Raw genomic sequence first — 18,991 nt, forward strand, 5'->3', positions numbered from 1 at the left:
GCATCACCACAAATCGACATGATGGTTCTAATAAGTACAATGAAAAGAGGCAGTATTTAAAGCTAAATCCCTTCCAATACAATAACCCCACCTCCCAGCCTTACCATCTCCGGCTCCTATGACTCAGAACCAGTTCACTTTTCTGAAGAATAAGATGATCTGATAGATACTTCAGGTGATGAGGGATGTAACTTGAAACCTAAAAGTCAAATTTACTTTGACATCTTTTCAGTGTATTTGGCCCCTTTTTCTGATTCCCCAATAGAATAGATGTGATCAATCCATGTTATTTCAGTAACTTTACCTCATTTCTTATTCCAAAGGTTGCTAACCTGTGCCTGTTTCCTGGCTCTAGTGCACATGCACCTCAGACTGCTATATTGCCAGCCGTGAGTGCTTAGAGAGTGTCCCTCTACTTCCCTCTCCCTGATCTGCCAGTGTTTGCAACTGAACCAGTTCCTGCTCTTCCCTGAAGCAACTTTATATTTGGGGGGTAGGAGGAAGGCAAGGGGAACACCTTCCCACCTCCATACTTCTCCCTGCTCCCCAACTTTCCACACACACACAAGGGGAAATACTTCCCCTTCTGCACCATCACCAAAATGGGGAGTGGGAGAGAATCCATTTTGGAGGGGACAAAACTAAAGAAATGTACAGTTTTAAAGCAGGTGGAGATAAGATGCCCCGTGTTTAAGCAAGGCATGTCAGGGGGAGTTGATAAACAGGATTGCCATAGACAAAGGAATGTGTTTGCTTCTCTGACCAGCCTGGTCATCAGGGAGAGACAATGAAGGTCCATTTACATATTCAGAAAACAGCTATCATGCTAACAAGTGGGGGAGGAGACAGCTTGATGTCCACACCCCAGCAGGGAGAGAGAAGTTTGGCCTGGGTTTTACTTTTCCAATAATACATTGCAAAGGTTTACTGGCCTAAAGACAGGCGCTGAACCTCAAGTGATAAGCAATTGAATCAACTGATGGTCTACATTACTACTGTATTATAAAAGTGTATTGAGCAGAGGTGAAAGTAAGCCAGTCCGGTCTGGTCCAGTGTACCAGTAAGAAAGTGACCGCTGGTACACAGCCAACTGTACCAGCAGGGCCACTGATGGGAGGGGGCAAAAGGGGCAGCTTCCCTGGGGCCGGCAATTTAAAAGGGCCTGGGGTTCCCCAGAGTGGCTGGAGCCCCTGGCCCTTTAAATTGCCAACAAAGCCCCAGGCGGCACGGGCTGGGCAGCACTGAAGGGCTGGCTGGGGGAGTTTGGCCTCAGCCTGCCCCTTCTGCCTGAGGCCCCACCCCTTCCAGGGGCTCAGAGCCACCCTCCCCCTTTGCCCAGGGTACCCCAGACGCCCTGTGTACTGGTAAGTCCTTTAAGTTACTTTCACCCCTGGTATTGAGTGAGCTGGTTTACGAATAATGTTGATTAATATCAGTGTGAAACGTACATATTAACACTACATAAGGAAATGTATTATTGATATTATACTTTACAATCTGTGACCAAACAAAGGGAGAAACAGGTTTTACCCAGACAGGAAGGAAGGCAGCTATCTACCTGTCTCCAAAGAAATTAAGCAAGGTGTGACCAAAAACAATAGAAGCCGCATTTACATTGAAATCAGCACGGGAATGGGAAGGCCACAGGAAGAGAAGAACAGCACGAGATCACCCTGCCTCTTGAAACAAGGGCGTTGAACTTTGGAAGATACAAGCAAAGACAAAAGCCGTACCTGGCATCCATGTCTAGACAGACAAGGGGCCAGAGCTCTTGCAAGCTGAGAAAGAAGGGGGCTCTGGAACTGAACATAGGTGAGAAACTTGCTTGGGCAAAGATCTTTCACCTAGGCAGAAGAGGGAAGCCAGCACCTTGTACTTCTGTGGTGGGTCCTGGCTGACAAAGTCAGCCATGGGTGGAAAGAAAACAGAGTGGTAAGAAATCTACCTTGAACCAAGGCTGTAGCGTGTTAAGTTAGGTCTTTGCCATTAAAAAGTGTATTTTTGTGTTTGTTTGTATCCTTTCTAACTTTAGTCCTGTTACTTGGCATCACTTAACCTATATCCCATTGTTAATAAATTTGTTTTATTTTTACTATAAACCAAGCCAGTGCTGTGTTTAAAAGGAAGGGTGTATTTATCCCAGTTAAGTTAATAAGCTGGGATGTGCTGTTATCTCTTTAAAGGAGCAAGCAAACCTTATTATTTCTCTGAGTGATCCAGTAGAGGCTGGACACTTCGGGGCACACAGTTCTGGGATAGTTCAGGAGGGGGAGTGTGCTGGAGTAGTAACTAAGCCAGTGGCCCTGTTGTGCTATCGGCAGGCTGCTGGGGCCAGAGTTGCTGCTCCCAGAGTGTGACTGGCAGGGGCGGCTCTAGCTTTTTTGCCGCCCCAAGCACGGCAGGCAGGCTGCCTTCAGCGGCATGCCTGCGGGAGGTCACCGGTCCCGCGGCTTCGGCATACCCGCCGCCGAATTGCTGACGAATCCGCAGGACCTCCTGCAGGCATGCCGCCGAAGGCTGCCTGACTGCCACCCTTGCAGGGACCGGCAGGGCGCCCCCATGGCTTGCCGCCCCAGGCACGCACTTGGAGCGCTGGTACCTGGAGCCGCCGCTGGTGACGGCATGCTTGTCTGCTGGTGTCCGGACTGTGAACTACAGCAGCACAGCATTTCAGGCTCCCAGTGTTACAGGGCAGGTGGTGTGTAACGACACAAACAGCTCCCTCTCCCAATTCCCTACTGTGGCCCAGTGCTGCCGGCAGCCAGGGGCGGGAGCTGAGAACAGCCGAGTGCTGCGGGCAGTCATAGGAGATTATGCACCCTCCCTTAGCTATGCATACCTTCAGCCTCTGGTTTTCAGGATTGGGGGGGGAAAAAACCAACGGGGAACAGCTGAATGCTGCTGGCAGTCAGAGGAGAAGAAAAAAAAAAAAAGCCGAGAAGGGCCGGGGGCTGCCGGCGGAGAAAAAAAAAAAAAAAAAAGCAGAGTGCAGCGTCCCGACCGAAGATCAATCAGGACGCGGGACAAATACCTAAATATCGGGATGGTCCCGATTTTATCGGGACATCTGGTCACCCTACCCTCAGTTGATGGATCCATCTTGCTTACCAGGACCAACTGTCCCTGACACCACAAGGAGCCACTGCCTTGGTTTCAGCCGCCGGTGGCAGATGAGGGCCCAGCAGCATGCTGCACACAGAGCAGGAGCCAGCTGGCATGCTGCTCATGGCCCGAAGCACAGTAGAGCAGAGCCCGGCTGGCACACTGCCCACTGGACAAGGAGCAGCGGAGCGAGACATGGTCGATGTGCTGCATGCGCAGCACAACACAGAGCAGGACACAAGTGCCAGCCATGCTGCAGCATGCTCCCTGCACAGCTGTGTTCAGGAGTCGAGATCTGAAGTTCAGGTTTTAAAAAGTTTCAAAAAAAGTCTTTCCACCATATCAAAAAAATATACTCAACGCTGATACTCCCCCCACCAACACACACACACGCAACAAACAGATAAATCAAAGAAGGGGATCAAACACCACACCCAAGTCCTTAGTAATGCACTTTCCAAGGGGCATTGTTTATTGGCCAGAAAAAGTGGGCACAACCAAAAAACTCAGTTGAAATGAGGGTAACAAACCCCAGAGACTTTCCCTGTCATAAATAGGGGAAGAGGATACACCCTCATCTATGACCCCTTCTTATATACCCTTCTCCACTGCACCATGTGACAGGCAGCAATATAGTAACCCTTCACAGGCTGCAGTGCATTTACCATGGCATGTGTATATTCCCCACCCGCTGGAAGATGGCCCTGACCGTCTTCAATCAGCAAGCCTCCCTCAACCTGGGAAAAACAGACTGTACTCCTGTGGGTTCTGCCTGTCGTATGGTGCACTGAAAAAGCATAGGGCTGCAGAGCCATATACCACCATGTCAGCTGGGGTTGGTCTCCATCATTTACAGCCATTCCAGAGGCCCATGGTTGGTGATCAAGGTATATGGTGCTCCAGGAAGTACCTCAAGGCCTTGACCACCTATGTTACTGTGTAACCTATAGCAACTCAATGTGGCACCCATCCCCTTCTGAGCCACATAAAGAGGGGAATGAACCTACAGAACTCTTGGCTAAGAGAGGTCTTTTAGCTCAGCCAATAGAGGCCTATGGCTTTAGATCCAGAGATCCCAGATTCAGTGCCTGCTGGCGATGATCCATTCAGGGAGATGGTGTTACAGGATCTAGCGCTCCTTCTGTCTGCAGGAAAGAGTTCCCTGCTTAGGTATAACACAGGATGCTCCCATCAACCAGGTCCTGGGAGAGTGGCCCATCTAGGGTGACCAGATGTCCCGATATTTGGTGCTTTTGCTTATATAGGCACCTATTACACCCCACATCCTGTCCTGATTTTTCACATTTGCTATCTGGTCACCCTAGGCCCATCTGTTGGCAGGATCCACTCCTTCTGCATAGCACCCAGGGCCGGCTCCAGGCACCAGCTTCTCAAGCAGGTGCTTGGGGCGGCGGTTCCGGACAGGGGCGGCAGTTCCAGGTATTCGGCGGCAATTCGGCGGACGGTCCCTCACTCCGCCTGGGAGTGAAGGACCTCCCGCCGAATTGCCGCAGCAGATCGCGATCACGGCTTTTTTTAGATCGCGATCGCGGCTTTTTTTGTTTGTTTGTTTGTTTGGGCTGCTTGGGGCGGCCAAAACCCTGGAGCCGGCCCTGATAGCACCAGCTCACTGCAGATAATGGGTCTGATTTCCAAAGGTACTCACACAAGCCAGGGATCAGTGAACATTCTGGGTGCCCTACTGTGCAGGACAGTTAATGGGGCTGTTGTCATGGAAAACTGGGATGACAACATCAATCGTCCCCATGCTGAACCTCTATAAAGAGGTGCAAAAACACTGTTCACAGAAGTGGTGTGACTGCCTCAGGGCGGGTACTGTACAACTCTTCCTTCTCTACCATAGCTCTGGCTGCAAAAACCACAGCAGAGCTGATCATTTGCATACCTGACCATTCTGAGGCTCTCCGTGGTGTTTTGTATGAGGGAGGCTATTGAAGTGCCTGTTCATACTTTGCATTTGAGTAACTAGTCTGGATAAAAACACCTAGCTAGTCTTTGGATCCTATAATTCTACAGTCAGAGTAGAGCAAAAGTATCTGAGGGCATGTCTACACTACAAACCTAAGTCAACCTATATTAGGTTGACTTACAGACACAGCAGTAATTACTGTGGTAGCGCATGTCCACCCTACGCTCCTTGGGTCAGTGGTGCGTGTCCTCAGCAGCAGCGTTGGGAGCTGAGAGCCCAGTCTCAGCTCCTGCCAGGAGCCTGGCTGCCCTTGGGCTTCTTGCCCACCCCCCCTTTCCCACCCGGCGCTTGGGGAAGCTGCCCAGGGCTCCTCGCCACTGAGGTGTAGGGTCCAGCCACCCTGGATTCTCGGCCTCTCCCTGCCCACTCCCCTAGTCATGAAATTGACAAGGCTGCCCAGCTCCTGGCAGGGAACAGGCAGGGGGCCACTCAGGCTTCTCACCCCAGGGGTCCAAATCCGCCCTTGCTTCTCACCTTGGCTCCCAGCTGGGAGCAGGGTCCAGCCACCCAGCTCTTCAGGGGAGCAAGGGCTTTCTTGTCCATTTCACAGCTCCTGCCATGAAATGGACAAGAAAGCCCATTTAAGGGACTCTGTCTGCATAGACATTGTGTTGCCCTAACTACACCGGCATAAGTTCATGCCTCTGGTAGAGGTGGAGTTATAATGCCGGTGTAGTAGGGCACTTACATCACTGGGAGGAAGACTGTAGTATAGACACTGACATAGTTAGGTTGACATAAGCGGCCGTATGTCGAACTAACTGTGTAGTATAGACCAGCCCTGAGCTATGCTTCCACTGGGAGCTGGTTCACAGCTGTGCCATCACCAGAAAGGCATAGCTAGCTAGTCCCAACATGGCTTTGGCCATTCAGATCTTATGATTCCTATGGTGAGGAGGATCATATAAGAATATATATAGAAAGACAGGGCAAGATTTATCCCTGGCATAAATCCATTAAAAGTCATGTCTGCATTAGTGTTAAATCCCTACATGGGTGAACATTTTTAAGAAATTGTTTCCCATGAGAATAGGTCTGTTAATTTGAAGGTATCAGAATCATTACAGACAGTGTCTGTCAGATCACATCAGCCTTTCTAGGCTAACACTTTAGGAGAAGGAGTCAAAGTAATCTGACAGAGGCTAAAAGAAGCTTTTCAGAGGCTGTTTATACAGTAATGGCTGCAGGATCAGGTTCGAACAATAACTGGGTGTTTCTGGGCACAGCCATCATGTTTATGGCATTGATCTACATCTTCTCTCTTTTTACTCACTCTTAAAAGATTGAGTGTCACCCATTACCTTTTACTTCAGTTATGGGGTTCTCTTCATGCAAGGAGGCTGCCAGTACAAACCAAAAACATGACTTTTGCTTTATATCAGGGTTAGGCAAACTACGGCCCATGGGCCGGATCCGGCCTGTCAGGGCTTTGGATCTGGCCAGCAGGATTGCCATCCCCGTGGCGCTGCAGGCCCTGCACCACTGCTGGAAGCAGCGCCACGTCTCTGCAGCCCATGGGGGGGCACACAGAGGGCTCTGTGCACTGCCCTCGCCTCCAGGCGCTGCCCCCTGCAGCTCCCATTGGCCGGGAATGGGGAACCACAGCCAATGGGAGATTCGGGAGAGGTACCCGCAGAGGAGGGCAGCATGCAGAGCCCTCTGCCCCCTCTCCCCCAGGGGCCGCAGGGATGTGCTGCTTCCAGGAGCAGCGCAGGGCCAGGGCAGGCAGGGAGCCTATCTTAGCCCCGCTGCATGCCACTGCCACCCTGGAGCCACTCCAGGTCAGCGGTGCTGGGCGGGAGCCTGCACCCTAAACCCCTCCTGCACCCCAACTCCCTGCCACACTCTGCACCCTCTCCTGCAACCCAACCCGCTGCCCTGAGCCCTCTCGTACACCCCAACCCCCTGCCCTGAGCCCCTTCCTGCACACCACAACCCCTCCTACACCCCACACTCCCTGCCCCAGCCCTACATTCATGGCCCTGCATACAATTTCCCCACCCAGATGTGGCCCTCAGACAAAAAGTTTGCCCTCCCCTGCTTTATACAGTGACACAGAATATCTGACTCTATTGCATAATTGCTTAAGTGTCTATTGTTCAGATTGTTTCTTCTGACACTTTAGTTGCCAAGAATCTCTTTCTGAGAACACTATAGTTCCTTTCTTACACCTGTGCTTACCACACCTGCCTCCTTTCTGGTTGGGCACGTGGATGGAAAAAAATCCACCCTGCTCTAGCTTTATGACTCTGAGGTCTATAGGTTATTCCCATTAAGGTCCCTGGAGTGATGAGATGCATAACACCACTGCTGGATTTGTATTCAAGGATGGTGAGGTGATGTTGCAGAGAGAGACTCACTGGCACAGCACCTCCTGCTGGTGATCCTGGGAATTAGCTCAACTTCAGCCCAGAGTGCCTTCTGCAGGCCAGTGGCTCACCTGCCTCAGGCTCCATGTCCCACCGAGACCCCAGTGCCCTTTACCTCAGGGTTCTGCCCCTACAGTACCCCCACTCTAGGTCTCCCCTCCTATCCCCACCTTGCCTCAGTGGCTACTGCCAGTCATCACCTAGCCCCAGCTCACTGGAGAAGACAGGAGTCTGTAAACCACTCATCACTGGAAAAGGGGGTTTGGACCAGCTGCCTCTGCCTAACTCCAGTACCTTTCTTTAGGCCTGCAGCCCAGGGGTTTACCAGGCTGGAGCTCCCCAGCTCCCTTGCCATATTCCCCAGCACTGCTGCAGTTCAGGTACCCTTTTCTCCCAGGCAGCCAGGTCTTTCTCTTTCCACACCTAAAGAGAGACTAACTAAGCCCCTCGCTCACAGCCCTTTTATAGGGCCAGCTGTGGCCTGATTGGGGCATGGCCCCAGCTGTGGCTGCTTCCCCAATCAGCCTAGCCTTTTCTCTCAGGAGCGGGGTAACTGCCCCAATATGTACAGGTGGGTATAAGGGAAAATGAAGTAATGACTGGGTCTGACTGTTCAATGATGCACTTTTTCTCCTAATATCTCTTATAGTACTGGGATGCCTGCAGACACTGACATGGCAACCTCAGCTGCTTTCTTGCAGCCCAGAGCTCCATTTGCTTTTGACTGGATTTCCTAGAATTGTCACAGCTAATCAAACAGATGACCTTAGGTATCGTGACTACCCCACTTTTTGAAAGAGGAGATGTCTCTCTACAGTATTTATCCTCATGGATCATGGACAAATTGCCTTAGGTTGCTATGGGCAATATCTGTAGATAAATTTAATCCACACATGGAGGAAAAGGCAGCCAAAGAGCTTGTGAGATATGGACTGCAGCCATGCTGCACTGATATATTTCTAAATAAGAGGGGCTGTGGTGTCGTGCTGTGAAGCCATCAGAAAGATTTCATGATGCAAGATAAGATAGATTGTCACTTCCTCTTCTTGTGCTTTCTGGGGCTGCGCTGCTGAAAAGGCTACAGAGTCCACTCTGACAAGCCTGCTGCCAAAATGGACCATGAAGTGCTGGGGAGCATTGTCCTCCTAGCAATAGTCAGCCTTATCAGTGTTCTCCAAAATGGTAAGAAAAGATAACCATTTATTTTAGGGGGAAAGAGGAAGCTGAGAAAGAGGGTAGAGAATTCCTAGTATCTATTGTGCATTGAATATGAAATGTAAATTGACCTATTTTTAATACGTTTTTCTCCTGTTGTATATGGCTCTGTGTGTATATATGTGTGTGTGCATATATGAGGAAGCTTGGTTTCAGAACTTCTTTGATCCCCTTCCCCTTTTAGCATACAGGTTTTTTGTACTAGTGGCTGGCTATATTAGCGGTGATATGATACTGATCTTTGATTTACTATAGTAAGGTTATTAAATATATGTCAGTATTAGCAGCCACTATCTGCACCTCTGTAAAAATGTCCAAGAGCAGAGACCTGGTTTTGGATGTGAAAGAGGTTGGGAAGTTGAGCGACTGACATGAAACATGGATCAGATCCTCAGCGGGTGTAAATGAGTATGATCAAGGGTACTGTACTGAATTATACCAGCAAAGATTCTGGCCTGGTTACTTTTTCAGGTTAACTAGTTATCCTACTTTCCTGAAACTCATTCTTCAGTCTTTCAGTTTGCTAGTTTTAACCCCTTCATGGCTGAGAAAGTTATAAACATCCTTCATCAGAGGAATTTGATATTTCAGATCTTATCTTATGCTATCTCTTTAGCTCAGTTTCTTTTAAGGTTCCTTAGGCAAACTAAATGTTTTTCTTCTGCAAACTTTTTACTTGGCACTCATGTCTTATACATATTCAATCCCCTAAAACTTGACACAGGAGACACACAGATGGGTGACTTTTTAAAAAAAAATGATTTCATTTATGTTGCCCCAAGTTCCAGGAGAATTGTGAGATGGCAACCTGAGACATGGATACCTGACCTCCTCATTATGGGCCTCATCCAAAGCCCTCTGACGTCAGTAGGAAGATGACCCTGGTGCTCAATGGGCTTTGGATCAGGCACCACGTGCAGTTTTAGGAACTGAATTCATGTAGGGGTAGATCATTCTTGGGCTACTTAGTTTGGCAGCGGGGGTGGGTGCAGCACAAGCAGAGCTACACCATTCAGAGTGAAAATGCAGCTGAGCAGTCTGACAGAGAGCTCTTATCTCTCACAAAAGCAATGTGTTTGTGGTTTATACCCAAATTCTGCCTTCGGATGAAGGCACTACGCGTTTGCAGGAACAGGCTTTGAGATGATGATCTTGGAGCAGGGACTGTGCCTTACTCTGTTTTGTACAGCACTGGCAAGTAAATAACCATCATCAATTGTGTTGTGCATTCACCTTTCATGGCAGAATTCGGCCCCTGGTAATCAAGGCACATCCATTAATAGATGTGCCCAGGTATGTTTCCAGTTATTTTACCAGAGGAGTTTGGGGAGACATAATCCAAAGACCTATATTTCCAATACAATTCCTTTACTTAATCCATCCAGGAAACTTGTCTTTTCTTGTTCCACTCCATGCACATTTTATATTGCATTGAAACCTGACCATCAGATTATTGATCCAAACCCTTGGGTCTGGCAAGAACTATGCTTGGCACAGGATCCAGGTAAGACAAGTTGGGGGGCGGGAAGGGGAAATGTGGTTTGAAAGCCATCTTTCCCCTCCCCTGCTTCTGGGGGCAGCAAGGTTTAATTTGGCTCCTGGTGCAAATTTGAACTGCCTGAGGGGTGCTATGGTCACACCTTGGCACACCCCAGTACAGCTATATGGTGTGGGGATGTGCAGTAGATCTCTACAGGTGAGTCTTCCCCTATATCTTCTTTGCTCCACGAAGTGGCACAAAGGAGACGTAGCAAGAACCAAGGTGTGTAACCCATGTGTGTGTGTGTGCGTTTGTGTGTGTGTGTGTGTATAAAAATAAATGCATAATCATAAAAGTGGTAAAGTGAGCTGAATTTGCATTTCATACCCGGAACCAGCACTACCCCATATTTACCTACGAGGTCACCCAAAGGAAAATGGGATTCCTTGGAACGTGTTCAGATGTTATTAGCACACACTCAGGGCATGCAACACACTGCACTTGACCCTTGTGTGTAACTCACAATGGTCCCGTCTCTGTGTTCTGTTGCGGCTCTCTGCCACCAATCAAGGGCAGTGTAAGGGCAGACTTGTATACCTTCCTCCTCCCCCAAAGTCTTTTATCTATGGTGTTAGCCCCATAATGAAAGTGATGATAAATGGAGTAAAAAATAGCTTATAGGAATATGAGATTAAAAAACAAGCAACACACATGGGAGAAGTTATGTTAATGTTCCAGTTCAGCAAAGTTCTTAGGCATGTTTGGGTGGTTCCATTTGGATGAGAAATCAGTTTCACACAGAAATATACCCAAAGTCCTGTTTCACTGAACAGCAGTAGAAACATCCATTACACAGGCTGTTCCAGAAATCCCAAGCCAGCTACTCCAGCCAGCGCTGTGCCCAGGCAGAGGCAGTCTCTCTGCCTCTGCTTCTTAACAAGGTCATATGGCAACTGTATCTAGCTATCTATACTGCCACTCATCGCCACAGCATCTGAACACCTTCCATGTAAAATTTATATCAATAATGAAGTCCCGAGTGGACTTCAATGGAGTCTCTCTGGCATTTCTGCCTTTACGGGGTCAGAATTTTAATTGGGATAGGCTGGGGTGGGACTTTTTGGGGAGGAGAGGGAGAGGGTTTAATGGGTTGTTAAGGGTATTTGTATTGTGAGTGTCACTTGAGGTGGAAAGGCTGTCTCAAAGAGAGAGGTTTTGCAGTATTTCCTAAAGATGGTCAGACTCTGGATTCATCTGATCACCTCTGTAAGTGTTTCATAGATGAATCCCCACAACAGAGAGAGCTTTGTCCCCAGCTCTCCCATGCTTCATCCTGGGCTTTGAGATCTGCACTGTCCCAGAAGGGTGCATCAGTCACAGTGGTTCAAGATTGAAATTAATTCTTTGATGTGTCTGGGGCTTGATCCATTAATTGCTTGGAAAATTGGGACCACAGCCTTAAACTGTCATTGGAAGCTAACTGGGAACCAGTGGACAAATGTGGGCACAGGCCTGATGTTCTTACAGTGGCCTGAGCCATGCAGGGGGGCAGCCACATTTGGCATCAGCTGGAGCCTATATATTGTCTTCATATTCAACTTCATGTACAGTGAGTTACAGAAATCCAGCCTGGAGATGACAAATGCACAGATCATTGTGGCCAGGTTCACGAGGAAGTGGTGAAGTTTCCCAGGAACCTGGGAGGTGAAAGAAAGTATTCTTGGCAACTGATGCTACCTGGTTGTCCACACTTAGCAAGGAGTTGGCCAGGACCCAGAGGCTTCACACCACTTTCGTGAATAGGAGCTGCATGCCTTCAATGGAGACAATGTCTGGGCCAAGTGTTTCATCTTTCCAGCCAGCATCACTTCATTCTGACCTGGGAACCCCCATTAGCACCACACCCTCCCCTTGGCCACATGGACCTAGCTCCCTGCTTTGTGTCCAGCTGTTGTGCACTACTCCAGGATTTCAGATGCACCTACTGTTGGGCACAAAGGGAAGTGCTTTAGCACAACCATTTATTTTCAGAAGTCTGTGATTCCATACAAGACTCCTGATGGCAGGCCAGCAGCACCTTTTTGGCATAACACTACATCCATTTGTCATTGCTGAACTACTCTTATGACTCAGGTCAAAGTGTGGTAGTGGATGGCCCTCCCAGGATATACAAGCGTCAGTGTTTAAAAACCAGTTGGGTCTTTGATCCTCATGGAAAGCAGGCTAGATGTGACTCTAGTGTCTAGTAGTAAATTTAAATCTGTGTCCATTTATAAATTAGCAAAATTATAAGGGTGGGACAGGTGAGGATGTGCAAAAGAAAAATCTGTTCCACTTTTTTGCAAGGGTTCATGGTAGAGGTCCTTTGAGATCCAACACAAGCCCAAAACAATTCAGGGGTGTGTGTTTGAGATCTCTGTACCATAGATGTACAACACAGATCACTGATACCTAACAGCCAAATCCTCAGGTTCCTTCTCAGCTTTTCTTCACCCCTGACTCAGAGGAACTCTCACTGATTTTAAGTGGAAGTTTCCCAATTAAGGGCTAAGTAAAAGCTGAGGGTAGCTGCCACCCAGACCCCTGTTTCCACCCAAATGAATGGAAATGGGAATCTACCACACAATGGTCACTGTGATATAGCTAAGCTTTGATCTTCACTCCATCAGTTATGGCCGTTTCATCTGCAGGTGCCTGCCCTAGCAAAACCAGCCCAAATCCGCTGTGTTGTTAATCCAGCCTTGAGATGGTGCTGTGACCAGTAATCCCATATGGAAGCCAATGAGATAAAGGGCAAAACACCCTCCATATCACCAGGGAGAGGACGGATTCTCAGAGCTCAGTAAAATCTGATGTCTCTTCCAATGAGGGGTGACAGTTGGGCTTAACACAACATGTCAGGAATGTGAAAGGTAACTCAGGGAAGGGTTTGAGGCATGTTCCCCCAGTTTGGATATGGAGCTGTGTGATGTGGAGACAAGATAGCAAATAAACTTTTTCCTTTGTGAGCACTGGGCTCAGAAGTGAGGCCCCCCAGAAAAACATGTAGGCACTTCAGAAGGGACTACATGTCACATCTGTGAACTAAAGTGCTTGGTTAAACCTAGATGAGACTGTGTTGGCCCAAATTCTGCTTCTGTTTACACCAGCACACCCTTCTGGTGCCAAGAGGGATACAGGGCTGTCGAGTGAAGAACGCAGCCCGTTATACTGAGCATGCACAACGTGTCCAGTTTAACCCTCAAAACAAACCCTGCCTTTCTTTAACAGCCTTTTTTGCAACCAAAGTGGAGCATGAAAGCAAGAACTATAACGGCAAGACTTTCCAGCGGGCTGGATCTTCGGCCTTTGAGCGTGTCTTCACTGCCAAGTGAGTATGCAAACCACACAGGAGGGGCAGGGAAGAAAGCAAGACCTTCGCTGTTGAGTTTAATCTTTGCCTTCGCTTGTGGCCTGATCCAAAGTCCACTGAAGTCAATGGAAAGGCCTCACTGATGTCGGCTCAGGCCCTCGTACTTTATTATCATTATTATTTATTTTATAATTGTGCCTCGGGGCGCCAAGCAAGATCAGGAATCTATCGTAGTAGGTATTGCACAAGCACATAGTAAGAAAGTCCCTGCCACAGAGAGTCTACAGTCTAAACAGGCAAGATAGAGGTACAGAGAGGTGAACTGACCAACAGGAGGTCAGTGGCAGAGTTGGGAATAGAATTCTGGTCTCTCAAGCCCCTGACCAGTGCTCTAACCACTAGACCAGGCTGCTTTGTTCTTGCGGTCACTTGTGATTGTCTTTGAAAAGGGGAATTTCACTCCCACCCCAGAAAGAAAAGAAAATTAAATAATTATTTATTTAAGCACTGGCAACGTGCTCTGTACTTTACAATACATAAATATACTCCCCTGCATGGGTGTGTATCCCAGGCCCTATAAAGGAATATTTCCCTCTACAGCGACATTCCCTTATGAACAAAGTGCCATAAATAATTCCTTTTTAGTAAGCTATAGAAAAAACTACAGGCAGATTTTACAAGAGCCTCGTCTTTGCTGTGATTCCCATCCTCTCTTTTGCCTTATTATTGAGTTTTGACTGTCAATAATTTGATTAATATGGACCGGGGCTACAAGAGTTGCCCAAGCTGATACAGTGCATCAGGCATTTAATATATGAGACATGATTAACCGCGGCAGTTCAGGAGATGGATTTCACACACGCCATCCATTTTGCACTGCTGTCTATTTCTGACGTGGTGGATGGATGCCACTCCTCGTTGTCCTGAGGTAACAGGGAGGTAAATCTCCAGATGCTCCATATGTAAGATGGTAACTGTGTTTTCAAGGCAGAAGGATATTTTTCCTGTTCTCAGTATGTTTTTAACTCCCCCTTTTTAATTCCTTCCTAGCCAAAACTGCAGAGATGCATACCCGACGTTTCTTGTTGTGCTTTGGTGTGCTGGGCTGCTTTGTAGCCAAGGTAACACGTACTTCAACTCTCTCTATATATATAATTTGTGTGTCTTCTGAGGTTCAGTTTAATATTGTCTCTTAAAAAGGCTCGTGACCTGACCCCTCCTCCCCACGCTTCAGCAAGGGACAGATTGAGGTTACTCTGCCAGATTGCAGAGAGGCAAGGCCTGCAGCCTCGAGTTGCTAATGTATTCGCTGCTCACTCTTCTGTGAGTTACATTACAGACAGGGATGGCTCATGGTTAAACATGCTCAGATTGGTCAGGAACCCGGGGCACCAGTTCCCAGCTGTGGGGTGGACGAGGCAGTGAGGGTTCCTAATGGAAGCGTGGTTATTTTGGGAGACCCCTTTCAGAGCACAGGGCCCAAAGTAGCCAATCCATTCAACCTCCTATAATCCACCACTGGTGGCAGATTGGAAGGACACTGCCAGAGGAGATTACTGCTGTCAGACTGCTGCTGGGAAATGGTGCCCAGCGTGTAGGGGTGTTTGCGAAAGCTGCATTGCTCATTGCTGCCTTCTAGACTAGCCTTCATTTCTAACTTTAAGCATGTGAGTAGCAGTCCCATTAAATTCCATGGGAGTATTCATATGCTTAAAGTCAGGCACACACTTGAGTGCCTTGCTGAACCCCAGGGTAAGTCATTGTTTCTGGGTGACAGAAGACTCTTGGCTGGGCTCAAGTAGGGGCTTGGCCTGCTGGCCTGGGAAAAGCCAGCGTTAAAACACAAAGAAAACCCTTTTTGTGCTGAAAACTGAATTTCGGACCACAGTACGGTGCCTGGCCTGCTGCTGGGGTAGTGCAGTGACCTGCTGCCCTGTACTCAGGGCTTCTGGGGAAACCAGAACATATGCCAGATTGTGCTCTTGGGCGCATGCAGTGCAGCGCTCATTGAAGAGCAGAGCATGGCCCTGCATGTGGGCCCAGCACTGGTCCTCATGCTTTGCTGGAGCACTCCTATTGACTTTAAGGTATAACTGAGGACAGAATTTGGCCCACAATGTTTTCTGCAAAGGTGGCGGGAAATATCGTGCAATTCTCCACATAATTTATTTTCTTCAATTTCTGGATCCCACCGCTCGTCCTGCTTCTCAGAATACAGGCTTTCCCCAGTTTTCCCATCCAGCATGAACAGCAATACGGACCTCTATGGATAATGAGGCCTACATGGGAGACTTGGATGGTAGCTTGTAATATGTGTTGCTTTATCTTCCTTTCAGCTGCTGCTGCTTTTGCTGGATTGATATACTTGTTTGTGAGGCAAAAGTACTTTGTTGGCTATCTGGGAGAGAGGACACAAAGGTAAGAATTCCCTGGAGCGCTTTACAAGTGTTTTGGGTGATTAACGTTTTCATGGGTAGGGCATCTTGTCACCCTTCAATATGTATATGGGTACATTTTCACTGCAGAGTTAACTTGAGTTATCTACACTTGAGTTACTCCTCTCAAGTTAGTTTAGCTCAAGTGATAGCGGCCACATTGTGAAATAACACTGGAGTTGCTGTGTCCACACTGGCACTACATTCACTCATTTATGACACTAAGACTTCTGGGGGCCCATCCCATGGTTCTTAGCGCTGTAGTAAGATGAGACACTCTATGAATTCTTTCACAGTGTATTATGGGAGAACTTGTCTGTCCTTTCTGGGCACACAGGGGTAATTGTGGGAAGGCATTGGAGGACTAGCAGCACTCAAGCGGCCTGCATCCACACTGCAGAGTAGTTGTGTTAGCAGCAGATGAGTTGTGCTAACTCCAGCTTTACACTCTACCCCCTGGCAGGCCAGCCAACTCAAGTTAAAAACATTGCTGCACTCAAATTAAGGGTTTGTGTGTGTGGATGGGAGTAGTTAGAAGCAACACTCGAGCTATCACTTGAGTTAGCGTTGCAGTGAAGATAAGCCCTATTTCTGCCTACCCCAGCTGGTGTGTTTCAATGTCTTACCCAGTGTCTGGTTGAGACTGGGCTTAGATGAGGGCAAAATGGCTGAGGCTCAACCCAGACAAGACCAGGGATAAGCCTATTTTGAATGATTTAAGATGGAGCCGAATATGTTTGCCTGCTTCTTAAGCGATGTTTCATGCTAGGAGCACCCTAGAACTCTGTAGTCAGGCCTGGTGGTGTTTTGATCTATGAAACCCTAAATGGCCTGGAACCTGCCTAACTGAGAATTCACCTCTCTCTCCCTGTGTTGCACTTGGTAGAGTTACTAGAGCTAATGGGTCCCTGGTTTAAAAGGGCTGTTTCAAAACATTTTCCATGTGGGGTTCTTGCCTCTGGAACACATACCCCTGTCCTTGTGCTAAAATAGCCTGAATTTGCTAACCTTCAGGTCATGTCCGTCTATTCTGGAGCCAGGCTGGATCGGTAGGTTATTGCATTTTTGATCAATTGTGTATAAGTGCCCAGAGTTTACAACTAAAGGAATAAATAAAACAAAGTACAGGGTCCACTTTCCCATCACTATCTCCAATTCATTTTACGCACCTGCATTGACAGAGTGATTCCACTGGTAGTTTAAAGAAAGCAGAGGTTTGTTTACTGGATTATCTCACATACTTAAAGTTAAAAAAAAAAAAGATACTCAAGTACATATTGGAGCAGAAGAATTCACAGAGCAGCACTTGGGCTTGGCAGAGCCCTAAGATGCCGGAGTGGAGTAAGGGAGCTGATTTTTCTATCATCTTACTATTCTTTTCTTTGTTACTAAAACAAAATTCTGGGAACAGGGGAGTTTGGACTTGGCACACGTTGTGGACTGTGTTTGCAGAGCAGGTGGGGGAAAGGCTCCTGCTCACAGTGATAATTCAATGTATGTCTCTGTGATTCTCTCTCTCTCCATTTGCAAAGTGAAAGAATAGGGGTCCATTCTGCCATTGATGTCTACACAGCTCCTATTAAGGTTAATGTGAGTAATATCCAGGTGTACAAAATTGACCCCCATAAATTTTACATACCATTAAAATACAAGGTTATTGAATTAGGTTTTAAATATGATCAGACATGATCATATTTAATGGCTAAGACACGTGTCTCTTAAATGGAGCACTTGTTATTATGAAGAAGCATGAATTCAGCACTGGGGGCCCGCCTTGATTTACACCTGTGCATCTCTGCTGAAATTAAAGGGGTTGAAAGGGTACAAGTCAATGAGGAATTTGGCCCATGGATCTGAGCTCCTGAGGTCTATTTTAAGTGGTTTGAATGACAGTTATAGAGGTTGAGCACTTTTCAAGCAAGGTGACAAATCTTGGTATATTACTTTTCTCTCTCTCTTTCCCCCCAGCACTCCTGGTTACATATTTGGAAAACGCATCATATCATTCCTGTTCCTTATGTCTGTTGCTGGGATCCTCAACTATTATCTTGTCCTCATTTTTGGAAGTGACTTTGAAGTGTATATAAAAACTGTAACCAACACCATCTCCCCACTGCTACTCATTCCTTAATTCTTTGCAGCATTAGCGGTTCAGTGTGCTTTACAGATCAATATCCAGAAGCAGCTATAATTCAACTGTTTAAGAAATGAACCTACAAACCCTTTTAGACTGCTGTAAATCTAAGGCTCTATGGGCTTTGTGGTTTGATTTAACCCTTTTCCTACAGTAAAATGATTTATTGTGACCAGTCAGTGTGCCCTAGGAAGGGTAATAACTTCCAATTAATTCTTCAGATTAAAAAGGTTTAAAAAAAAATGAAACAACCAAAAAACCATTTCAGGTTGAACAAAACATTCCATTCTGATTTTAAGCACCTTTTCAATGGTTTAAATATAAAAAATTGAAAGCAATCTCAAAATGAAAGGTCATTTTGAATAGAAAAATCAACCGTTTCATTTCAAAACGGTTGAAACAAAACTCATCAACTTTTTGGAATTTTGGGTGGTTTTTACACAAAAAATTTGGGGAAATTGACATGAATTCGCAAAATGTTTTGGTGTCACAGAATCTTCATTTTTCAGCCAAAAAATGTTTTGGCCGAATTTCATTCATCTTCAGTTGCCATGAAAACCCAGAGCTCAATCCCGCAATCCTTACATATATACAATGTTCATTGCAGTCAATGGGAACCAAACCCCTAGTAGTGCATGACTGCAGTTTGGACCTGAATCTCATTTACATGAAAGCCTCTGTATATTGCCAGAGCAGGGTAAATTGCCAGAGGAGTTTACAGGGGTGTTAGTGTAAATGAGACTCCATTATCTCTGAGATTATTTTGTTTTTGTTTTTAATAAAGCAATCTAAAAAGATGAAAGTGGTTTGTCATGTCATCTTCATTTAGTGCTTGATCCATCGATGGCAAAACTCCCAGGGAAGTGAAGGGCAGGAGTTGTTAAATATGCATTCTTTAGATTGTGTTCATAGCT

At 47.1% G+C, this 18,991-nt stretch overlaps 1 protein-coding gene across 2 annotated transcripts in view; it reads left to right on the forward strand.

The window, feature by feature from the left end:
* LOC112117835 (arachidonate 5-lipoxygenase-activating protein) overlaps positions 1–18,790 on the forward strand; it is a 29,612-nt gene extending 10,822 nt beyond the window's left edge. The window contains exons 1-5 of one of the 2 annotated variants that reach the window (XM_024215916.1): positions 8,565–8,643; positions 13,427–13,526; positions 14,559–14,629; positions 15,845–15,926; positions 17,912–18,790. In XM_024215916.1, coding sequence (XP_024071684.1) covers positions 8,574–8,643; positions 13,427–13,526; positions 14,559–14,629; positions 15,845–15,926; positions 17,912–18,074 — 486 coding nt within the window. In that variant the 5' untranslated portion in view covers positions 8,565–8,573 and the 3' untranslated portion in view covers positions 18,075–18,790. Of the gene's footprint in view, positions 1–8,564; positions 8,644–13,426; positions 13,527–14,558; positions 14,630–15,844; positions 15,927–17,911 lie in introns of those variants that run through there. The other variant, XM_024215915.1, reaches the window with a different exon arrangement.
* Positions 18,791–18,991: the final 201 nt, after the last annotated feature.

The sequence above is a fragment of the Terrapene carolina genome, unplaced genomic scaffold, assembly GCF_002925995.2.
Source record: "Terrapene carolina triunguis isolate 2854851 unplaced genomic scaffold, T_m_triunguis-2.0 Scaffold139, whole genome shotgun sequence".
Lineage (NCBI taxonomy): Eukaryota > Metazoa > Chordata > Testudines > Emydidae > Terrapene > Terrapene triunguis.